The sequence below is a fragment of the Nicotiana attenuata genome, unplaced genomic scaffold (genome assembly GCF_001879085.1).
Source record: "Nicotiana attenuata strain UT unplaced genomic scaffold, NIATTr2, whole genome shotgun sequence".
Lineage (NCBI taxonomy): Eukaryota > Viridiplantae > Streptophyta > Magnoliopsida > Solanales > Solanaceae > Nicotiana > Nicotiana attenuata.
The window spans coordinates 67,730-79,721 of NW_017673875.1; the positions used below are offsets into that span (position 1 = coordinate 67,730).

At 37.2% G+C, this 11,992-nt stretch overlaps 1 protein-coding gene across 1 annotated transcript; it reads left to right on the forward strand.

The window, feature by feature from the left end:
• The first annotated feature begins 570 nt into the window (after nucleotides 1-570).
• On the forward strand, nucleotides 571-1,725 carry LOC109217519. The gene has a single exon (XM_019381776.1). It carries the CDS (start codon nucleotides 571-573, stop codon nucleotides 1,723-1,725), a length of 1,155 nt encoding a protein of 384 aa, XP_019237321.1.
• The last annotated feature ends 10,267 nt before the right edge of the window (nucleotides 1,726-11,992 follow it).

The window sequence follows — 11,992 nt, forward strand, 5'->3', positions numbered from 1 at the left end:
TGCGTGTGTCATATGCTCGAATGCTTGTAGAAGTTAATGTGACAAAGCCATTGCCAGACCAAGTTGAAGTGAAGGATCCTAGTGGCAGAGTGTTTCAACAGGCTGTATCATATGACTGGAAGCCAATGTTTTGTGAGAAATGTCAAGTTATTGGTCATGAATGTCCAAAGATACAATGAAGAGCAACCAACTAAGCAAGGAAGACACAAGAAAATAGCACAGAAATGGGTGACAAAAGAACAACCAAAAGAGCAGCATGATAGCAGCAACAAAGGAGGAAACCAGGATGAAGGAACAGAGGCTAGAAACATAGAAGCAAATGGTAAACACATGCAAGTTGTTGAGATACAAGCAACTGACTCGGTGCAGGATCAGCAACAAAGAGGGGGAAATGGGATCAGTACCCCTGACAAGGGAAAAGCAATAGACAGGGTACCAGAACTCAATCTACAAGAGTTTCCAATATTATGTTCAGTACCAACAAAGAATGTGCTCGAAGTGTTGAATAGAGGCCATGGTGGATCCAAATCAGCTCCTCCTGACAAAGGAGGTGGAACTAGTTATTAACAAATGAATTGGCTTTTTTGGAATGTAAGGGGTGCAAATAAAAAGTATAAGCAGAAGGAACTGAGAAAATATATAAAGACAAAATATATTACCCTAGCAGGAATAACAGAAACCAAAGTCAAAGAGCACAAAGCAACAACTGTGGCAGCTAATGTGGATCCCAACTGGGGGTTTCTGAATAATTACAGGAGTGCAATCAATGGAAGAATTTGGCTACTATGGGATAGTAGATTATATACAGTTGCTAAGCTGAAAGAAGAAGCTCAATTACTGCATTGTCAAGTTAATACAATAGCATCAAATAAGACATGTGTTATAACTGTAATCTATGGGTATAATACATGTGAGGAAAGGAAAAGTATGTGGGATACACTTAAAATACTGGCTCAAGGAATGAATATACCATGGTTAATTGTTGGAGATTTTAATGCAATGTTATATCCACAAGATAGATTATATGGGAATCCAGTACAATATGGGGAGATCAAGGATTTCAATGACTGTATCCATGAATTACTGCTCAATGAAGTAAGATGGACCGGTGATTACTACACCTGGACTAATAAACAACAAAGTAAGGAGAGAATTTGTAGCAGACTGGATAGGGCTTTTGGTAACCATGAATGGATGATGGAATGTGGTCATATTGTGATGGAATATGATGTGCCACTAATCTTAGATCATAATTCGATGGTGCTTGCTTTACAGACAAATCAGAGTGATATCAAAGTTCCATTTAGGTTCTTCAACACTTGGGCTGATCATGAAAAGTTTCAGGATATAGTGAAGCAAGTATGGCAACAAAAGTTTTCAAATTGGAAGATGAAAGATATATGGATGAAACTGAAGGCACTAAAATCATTATTCAAGCATCTGAATAATGAGGAGTTTAGAAACATTACACAGAGAATAGACAAAGCAAGAAATGAATTAGTGATAATTCATAAACAACTGACTTCAAAATGGTCAGATGATTTAATAGAACAGGAAAGGACTACAATGCAGAATCTGAAAAAATGGTCCATGATAGAGGATAACATCATGAAACAGAAATCAAGAGCTAAATGGATCAAATTAGGGGATTCAAATACAAAGTATTTCTCAGCTGTGGTTAAGGAGAGAGTCGGAGAAAAACCATTAAGGAGATCACATCACTAGAAGGAAGGAATCTTACAGAGCCAAAAGAAATACAAGAGGAGATTGTGAAATTCTATAAATCCTTGATGGGATCTTCTGCAAAAGAACTACCAGCCATTAACAAGATGAATATGAAGGGAGGACCAACACTGACACATCAGCAGAAACTACCCCTAATAGCTTCAGTTACTGAAGAGGAAATCCAACAAGGCCTTGAGTCCATAGGTGAAGACAAAGCTCCTGGGATAGATGAGTATAATGCTACCTTCTTTAGAAAAGCATGGGGTGCCATCAAAGAAGAGGTGTGTGAAGCAGTAAAAGATTTTTTCAGCACTGGGAAGATGTACAATGCCATCAACTGTACAGCTATCACATTGCTGCCAAAAAATGACAAGAGTGAAGGAGTATAGACCAATAGCTTGTTGCACTGTAATGTATAAACTGATCTCAAAGGTTATAGCAGCAAGGATTCAAACAGTCATTGCCCCTATAATTAGTGAGTCACAAGCAGGATTCATACCAGGGAGGAAGATTGGAGACAACATTATTTTAGCACATGAACTAGTGAAAGCCTATACAAGAAAGCATGTGTCACCAAGATGCATGATCAAGATAGACCTACAAAAAGCTTATGATTCAGTGGAGTGGATATATCTAGAACAAGTCTTGGTGGAGTTGGGATTCCCTAATCAGATCATCAGTTAGATCCTAGAATGCATGAAAACAGTCAGTTATACTATTCTGATTAATGGGGAGCCTTCAATACCTTTCAATGCTGCTAAAGGTCTTAGACAAGGAGATCCTATGTCCCCATTTCTATTTGCTATAGCAATGGAGTACTTGAGTAGGAGTGTAAAGGAATTACCAAAAAGACAGAATTTCATTATCATCCCAGATGTTCAAAGCTAGCAATCACACATTTATGTTTTGCTGATGATCTATTACTATTTGCTAGAGGTGACTTATCATCGGTGGTTACTATGCAACACTGTTTCAATCAGTTCTCAGCAGCTTCAGGCCTCAAAGAAAACCTGGGTAAGAGTTCAATTTATTTTGGAGGTGTGAACAGAGGAGATAGAGATAGAATTGTGCAGGAATTGGGATTGATTGAAGGTGAACTACCTTTTAAATATCTAGGGGTTCCATTATCAACTAAGAAGTTATCTCTGTTGCAATGGCAACCACTTATTGAAAAGATAGTGGCAAGGATATCAGCATGGAAATCTGATGATAGGCTATAATTACTTATTTTAGTCGATTATTACACTCCAATTTACTGCACTTTAGTTGAGTTTGCGCTTTAATCGCTAGTGTTTTGCACTAAGTGTGTGTTTTATGCCGTGTAGGAGTGATTCCGAGCTATATAGATGTTATGGAATGAATTCAAGTGATTTGGAGCTTTGAAATCTGAGCAAAACCCCAAGAAATTAAGTCAGGATCGTATTGAGGGATCAACGGATGATAGAGCAACAAAATGAAGAATCGAGTAGGCATATTGCGCACTATCTAGTAAAATGCACATAACTTTTTTCTCACAACTCCATTTGGGCTCCACAATATATGGTTGGAAATCTAACTCAAAGGGCTACAACTTTCATATTTTACATTTTGACAAATTCCAAACTGAACAGGGTGAAAAATGCGGTCGAAACCGCGACCGCGGACCTGAGGCAGGCTGAGGTAGTATACCTGCCATATACCGCGGTCGTACCGTGGTTTTACCGCAGCCGCGGCGTCCAGACGTGAAAAAATTGTCCTTTTTCGCGTAGGAGAAGGTATAATAGTTTGGGCACGACCCTACTTGGTATATATACATGGAAAAATGGTATTTTAAAGGGTTGGACATATTTTTGACACAGATTCGACCTAAGGAGGCAGAGACACAATAGGAGCAAGGCGGGGAATTCTTCTACGAGTTTTTCCTTCCTCTTCCTATTTTTCATTGTTGGTTATGACTTTTAGTATTGTAGTTTTACATACTATTATGAATAGCTAATTTGTTATCTAGGGTTTTGATGGAACCTTTTGTAGGATAAATTCTTGTTATGTTTTTATATAATTGAGCCGTAGTATTTTCTCTATTTGTTCAACTATATTATTCTTGTGGTTGATTGAAGGGCCCTCAATTAGCTGTGCCTATTTAGTATGTATTACTCGGGAGAGAGTGTATATTTAGGTAGTTGTTGAACAACATCACTCCCGACGTATGTGAGGAATCAATAACCAAGGGTTTAAAGGTGGGATTAGGGATAACGAAATCTTGGGTGCAATCTAGGTGAGCTGTAATTAAAGCCAGCTAGCGTAACTCGGGAGAGTATGTCTAGCAAATTGTCGTAATTACTCAGTAGAGAATTACAACACGCAGAGCGCTCATGATCGGTAGAGAATACTTAGGCGAAATTATAGAAGACATAGCGGAAAGGATTCCGACAATTGGGGAAATCATAACGCTAGACCTCCTTAATCTTTTTTCCAACCTGTAGTATCTTTAGTGTTAATTTATTATTTTAATTTGTTAGTTAGTTAGTTAAACACAAGAATCTTAATATCTATAAGTTAGGAATTGTTCAAGCTTGTGTTCTTGGTGATAGTGAAAAACTGTAGCTAAGCCTTAGTTCCCTGTGGGATTCGACTCCGGACTTTTAGACCGGATTAATTAGGTGTAGGCGCTTTCCAGAGGTGGAATCTTCTAGTTCTTCCTATTTGACCCGAAACTGATCGATCTAGCCATGAGCAGGTTGAAGAGAGCTCTAACAGGCCTTGGAGGACCGAACCCACGTATGTGGCAAAATACGGGGATGACTTGTGGCTAGGGGTGAAATTTGCAGTGACCGCTTATCCTTTTTAGGACTAGAGTTGGGCGTGATCAAAAGCAAAGAAGTTATCTTATGGAGGAAGAGTACAGCTGGTGCAAACTGTCCTATTAGGAGTCCAAGCATACTGGGCTCAACTCTTTGTACTGCCTGCCAAAGTTTTGAAAACCATTGACGCTTATTGTCGCAGATATGTATGGTCTGGCTGCAACACCATCAGTAAGAAATCTTTAGTATCATGGGAAAGAGTATGTGCTCCAAAGAGTGTTGGAGGCCTGGTCTTGGCAAATTTACAGAAGTGAAATAAAGCTGCTATAGCAAAGAGCTTTTGGGATCTTGCTCAGAAGCAAGATAAGCTATGGATAAAGTGGATTCATGCGTACTACATTAAAGGCCAAGCAATAGAAACAATGACAATTCCACAACAAGCATGCTGGATGACTAGAAAGATCATGGAAGCCAGAACAATTTTTGATGGAATGCACTGGAGATTCAAGAAAGGAAAGAGCATTACAAGACAAATATATGTCCAGCTGATAGGTGAGGATACAAGAGTACCATGGAAAGGCATGATGTTTAACAATGCAGCTCGACCTAAAGCAAAGTTTACACTATGGTTACAACTACAAGGCAGATTACTAACCACAGATAGGTTAGTAAAATGGGGTTTGGTAATGGATACACAATGTGTCATGTGCAGAAATGCTGAGGAAACTCATAGCATCTATTTTTGGAATGTGTCCTTGCTAAAGAAGTATGGCACAGAGTGAACCAGTGGGCACAAGGCAAACAATTGATTGCAAGAGTTTGGCAGCAGCATCAACTGGAGATTATTAAAAGAGCTAAAGGGAAGAATCAAACTGCACAGATATTCAAGATGATATATACAGAATTTGTTCATAGTATTTGGATAGAGAGAAATATGAGAATATTTGAGAAAATATATAGAAATAGTGAATCAATAGCTAGAAATTGCTTGTATTTGTAGTATGAGAGCATCAGCAAAAACTAGAGAAATAGTCCATACTTTTAGACTCTAGTTAGCTATAGAGGATGATCAGAAAGTTTTAGCTAACTGTGTTAGTTAGTTATTGTTTTGTAAAGCTACTTTTGGTGATAAATAAAATATTTAGTTACCAAAAAAAAAAAAATTCTCATTACTCTTGTAATATTTCATGCTAATACATAATTATCTGGTTTCTTAAATTGTCACTTTATTGAAAAGGTAAGTAGCAAGACACATTATATATATATACTAGTTCTGGGTACGCGCGATGCGTGTGTACCCTATATAAATAAGTAAAAAAAGTTTTTATCACATAAACATAATTTTAAAATGTGTTTGTGTTAATAACAATTAAAGAAAAGTACAAGTTGCTAACAATAATGAATGATGCTTCTATTTAGCTCAATAAATAAAGAGACTTTGTCCTATAGTTCTATTGTAGTTTCAATATATGTGTTCTATATTTGAGAATCGGTCTTGAATGTCGCAAGCATGCATAATTCCAAAAATTGATTCAAACTTATAAATAAGGCAACGTACCATCCTAGTATTTATTGATCTAATATTTTTTCAATATTAGAGTAAATTTTGAATAGCTCTCGTAAATTTTAGCAAGATGTTTAATTTTTATGCATTGGAACATATACTCAATCGAATGATTTCTAATATATTATAATAATTAGATGGCTGCAAACCAACAGAACCAACAGAAACTTTCAATTGTCGTAGGAAAAATTGTTATCTAGGCATTTGGATCTGCACGTAGAAATTAAATCTAATTAACTTATATGGATCAAATTTTAGTACATTTGACAAGTTATGGGGGTGAATATAGTTTAAATTGCGATAAGAGCATATTATTAATTAATGTTTAAATACAAAATTTATTTGATCAAATTAGAAAAAAATACATCACAATCCAATTTGCTTAAGCATCCAATAAAGAACTCAACACCATAAATTTGTTACTCGCTCCAACTTTTTCAACTCTTCCTTCGGCTGATTCCACAAAGCCTTTTCGCTGATATCACCGTTTTCCTCTTCTATTGCAACAAATAATTGAAATAAGTTGGCTTAATACATAGTTTACCACCCAACCTTTGGCCCAAATCCCCTTACACACTTTTTGTGGACGATAATAACCTTACACAAGAAACCTTTCTAAAGTGTATCTAGTACCCACCTCCTTTGATCAGATCCTGTTAATAAGACATCCGCGTATGTCACGCGTTTGACTTTACTTAATTTTAACCCATTACCTTATAATAACTAACCCGACCCTACCCGACCCACAAGGTAAAAAGCGTTAAAACCAAACTTACCCAAGTCAGTACTCAAAATCCGATACATCTAGAAGGAGCTACTGTAAAGGCGGTTCCGGCGACCATCTCAAGCTATGCTTTCATCGTGGATTTTCGGTGGATTTATGCGGTTAATAGGTTAGTAATTTTCTTCTCCTTGCATTACCCGTTTATTTTAGTAGTGGGTGGGTTGAACCTAGGTTTTTTTTTTTTCAAATTTCTTCTATTTTGCTTAGGGTTATCGGACTTTTTAAAAGGGGAATCTTTGTCATTGTCGATATCAATGTGAAGTTGTCGTCTTGTTGCCTTTACAGATAGTTTTTTTTATAAAAAAGATTTGTCTTGTGTTTGCAAACCGTGTGTAAAGTTAGGGTTTAACTGATTATTGTAATAGCATTGCTTTGAACAATGTGATATGCTCTTGTCTTTGTCTCCACTTTTATATTTCATCTGTAGTTCTTTATTTTCAATTGTTGCATGTGGAAAGTCCATTTATTTGTCCCTTATTTGTTTGCAGATAATGTCTTTTAAAACTATTACCCTCGGGTGGTACCATGATGGGGTATTAGTTCCTGGTAACTTTGCTCGTTATGTGGGTGGTAGTCAAACATTGACTTTAGATGTAGATGTTGATTTACTGTCTCTTATTGAACTGATGAACTACACTAGGATCTATGACTTTCAAAATGTGGCTGAGTTGTATATTTGTCCAATGGATATGACAGATAAATTGGTAAATATTCTCACAGACAAGGATATTTTAGACATTTATAATGAATTGGAAGATGGGGATACCTTAGATATTTATGTGACTCATGCTGTCCCTTTATGTGTTGTTGACATAAATGAGGCTAGTAAAGGGGTTGGTGGTCTAATAGTGGAGCTTTTAAGAGCACAACTGTCTTAGAAGAAGAGGAAGATAGTGAATCTGAATCTGAATCTGCCCCTGCTCATGAACCTACCCCTTCCCCTTCCCCTTCCCCTTCTCCTTCTCCTGAACCTGCTCTAGCCCCTGCACCTTCAAGAGAACAAGAGAGTGGAGTAGATAGTGAATCAGACTTTGATAATAGTGAAGGTGAGGATGACATTGAGAATGATTCAGACTTTGACAATAGTGATAGTGATGAGAGTGATGGAGTAGATTTACATGTTCCTGATGATAAGGATTATGGATCTGATGTTCATGAAGAATTTGTAGAGTGTAGGGATGAACTGAGGAAGTATAGGAGGAAAAGGAGTGAAAGGCCAAAAGATAGAGGTGATATTAACCTAGGTAATGCAGGAGTTGATATTGGTTTTGATGAATTAAGAACTGGTAGCAAGCAAGATAGGTACACAGGCTTAGTAGGGACAGATGAGCCTTACTTTGGGTCTTCAGATGCTGAAAGTTTTCCTTCAGATGCTGAAGATGAATTTGATGAAGAACATAAGGAGAAAATGGCTGCCAAGAGGAGGAAGAAAGCCCTGATATTTGATCCAACTGTCAAGAAAATAACCTGGGAGTTGGGGCTGATTTTTGAGAGTGTTGAACAATTTAGGTTTGCTGTTAGTAAGTATGCAATTCAGAAAGGAGTTCAAATTGAAAAGTATATTAATGAACCTGGTAGGGTGAGGGTAAGATGCATGCATCCAAAATGTCCATGGATCTTGGCTGCAAGCAAAGATGGCAGATCCAACAATTTTAAGGTAAAAAGGTATTGTCCTGTCCACAAGTGTTACAAAACAAATAAAAACAAGCTTTGCAACTCCAGATACCTAGCAAAGCATTACATGGATAAGATTGTGTGTCAACCAAATATGAAAGTCTGGGAGCTAAAGAAACTCATTAAGGTGAACTGGACATGTATGTTGGTAGGTCTACTATACATAGAGCTAGAGCAAAAATTCTGAAGGAGATAATAGGTGATGTGCATGTTGAGTTCAAGAGACTCTATGATTATAGAGATATTCTGTTACAAACAAATCCAGGTACAAATTGTGTTGTGAAGGTAGAAGATCAAGGTGAAGGCAAGCTTGTCTTCAATTCATTTTATGTTTGCTTCTATGCTATGAAAAAAGGATGGTCTGAAGGTCGCAGAAGGATAATTGGCCTTGATGGTTGTTTTCTGAAAGGCATTTGTAAGGGTCAACTTCTTGTAGCAGTATCAAAGGATGGAAATAATCAGATGTTTCCTATGGCTTGGGCCATTGTAGAGGTTGAGAACAATTTCACTTGGACATGGTTTCTGAAGTGTGTGACTCATGACTTAGAGCTTCAAGATGGAAGGGATCTTACTATCATGTCTGATATGCAAAAGGTGAATATATTCTTCTGTTTCTGTTTTCTGTCAATATTTATTTTTTCTAATCTCTATTTCTGTTGGCAACTAATTCAATTCTTTTTATGTTTAAGGGATTGCTTAAAGCTGTATTAGAAGTGTTGCCTGAAAGTGAACATAGATAGTGTGCCAGACATATATTAGCAAACTGGTCCAAAGATTGGAGAGGATTAGAGAGGAGTAACTTTTGGAGGTGTGCTAGAGCATCATGTGTGGCAGAACTGAATTTTCACCTGGATAGTTTGAATATGCTTGGGAATGGGATATATGAGAGCCTCTTGAGGTATAATAAGGAAACTTGGTGCAGAGCATACTTCAACTGTGATAGGAAATGTGATATAATTGACAACAATATGTGCAAGACATTTAATGCTTGGATACTTGCTGCTCGGCACAAGACAATTATCACAATGTTGGAGGAAGTTAGAGTGAAGATGATGGAGAGAATAGGAAAGTTGAGGGAGTTTGCAGATACATGGATATGTGATATATCCCCAATTGCTATGAAGGTGTATCAGGATAACATGGCCCAATCTATGAGGTGTACAATCAAGTGGAATGGTGAATATGGCTCTGAGGTTGAGGATACCTCATTAAGAGTGGTGCTGTAGCATTGTGTGAATATGCAAGCTCAAACTTGTACATGCAGGTCATGGATGCTGAAGCGTATCCCTTATGCTCATGCCATTGCTGCTATGCATTTCAAGAACCTTGACCCAATTAACTACATATCTCACTGGTACGACAAATCCACCTATCTGAAGGCATATTCAACATTCATCCAGCATGTGCCAAACATGCAGATGTGGCCAACATCTACCAATCCACCAATTGAACCCCCACCAATTAAAAAGATGCCTGGCAGACCAAAGAAGAAGAGAAGAAACTGAACATCCTACTTCTGGAAAGCTTTCAAGAAGGGGTATGGAGATGACATGTTCAAAATGTGGTGGATATGGACACAACAAGAGGAGCTGCCCTAAGAAAACAAGGTCTGTAGATTCTACTCCAGCAAATGCTTCATATATACAAAGATGTGGAGGAAGAGGAAGAGGCAGAGCAAGAGGAACAGGAACTGTTGGCAGAGCTTCAACTCCAACTACTTCTGCCCCTGCTGCTGCTGGTAGAGGAAGAGGAACTGCTGCTAGTAGAGGAAGAGGAACTGGTAGTAGTAGGGGAAGTTCTGGGTTTGGACTATTTCAATCAAGCAGTGGGTTCACAAGTTTTTCTGTAAGTAGTTCAAAGTTAATTTTATATCTTGTTTGCTTTAACAACTTTACTGAATATTTTCTGTTTTTGGCAGTCTGGTGGAGGTAAGCCAAGAATGGTCTCTCATGGTGGTGAAAAGAGGTCCTCGGCAGATATTCTGGAGTGTGCATACAAGCCAAGAAGTGGTGTAAAATGGAATGGTAGACCAGCCATTACTAGAAGACAACTTGAAAGAACTGCTGCAACTCGTTCCAGAACTGCCGCATCTCAATCCAATTTAAGCCAAGAAAGTTCATCATCCCAGCCATCCAAGAACAACCACTGAATTCTGTTATTGTCACTGTTAATTTATTTTGGAACTGCTGTAATTTCCCTTTGGAACTGTAATTTATTTTGGAACTGTTGTTAGGTTAACTTGGTACTGTTATTTAGGTTTGCTGTTAGTGTTGTTATTTTGTTAAGGCAGCCTGTTGTTATTTGAGTATGCTGTAAAATTGGGCAGCGTATATTTTTGTTAAGGCAGGCTGCTGCTATTAGGTGACTGTAATGAACACCTTTACTCTATGATGAAATATATTTTTAGTGTTGTTTGATAATTTCTGGGCAGATGTATCTTTAATATTGTATGAATGCTGTTATTTTGGTATGTTGTTAAGCATTTGTGCTGTTATTTTTGTATGCTGTTATTTCTGGGAAATTTCAGCATTTGAGCTGTATATCAGCCACTATTTGACTGTGTTTCAGTATTTTATCAGTCACAATTTGAGGTGTGTTTTAACTGCACTATCAGCTCACACAGCAACAACGTCAAACGAAACAACATTAACAATTGCCAAAAAAATCATTCAACTCACACAACAACAAACTCAAACAAAACAACATTAATAATTGCCAAAAGATTTCATTCATTTCTAACAAAGGGATACAAAATCTACCAAAAAAACTTCATTCATTTTCTTACATTATATAACAATCTTTATAACTACCTAACACAATCAACTTCAACACAATTGCAATTAAAATCAGTACACACAATCTCCTCAAATTTCTCTGGTTTCTATTTTCCTTCAACAATGCATCAAATGCCCTCTTCTTCTTCAGCAGCCCCAAAATCACCATTTTCAAGTGCTCTGGAGTTGGGGGTCAAACCACATAAAGAAATTACATGCCGATCGACTGTCCCTCTGAAAAATTGAAGAGAAAAAATCATTACGGAATATAAAATCGATTAGAAAAGTACAATTGATATTTACCTCATAAAATAGACATCCGTAAAATCGATGACCCGGATTATCAACACTCCATGACTGTATCACCACAACTTCTTCACCAAAATAGCAAAATTTTCTCAGATTATGCATTTTTCCAAACCTTAAAATTGAGCCCTAGAAATTTAACCCTTATGTCAAAAAAGAGAAGGAAGAAATAGAAGAAGATTGTAATATTGGCTTGGAGCTTCAAGAAGAGGAATAAATTTTGGCTTCAAGAAGATAAAATTTTCTTAAATTTAGAGCTTTCAAGGAGGAAGAAGAAGATGAAAATCGGGTCCTAGTATAGATAGAAATGGGTTAAGGCCCTTTTAATCTTTCAAAAAGGGTCGTTGGAATGTGTTTTTGACTGTTTATTAAAGACAGAAATTGT

What these genes read in the sequence shown, in the direction of transcription:
- LOC109217519 (XM_019381776.1), top strand. Translation starts at nt 571, where the DNA reads ATGAATTGGCTTTTTTGGAATGTAAGGGGTGCAAATAAAAAGTATAAG.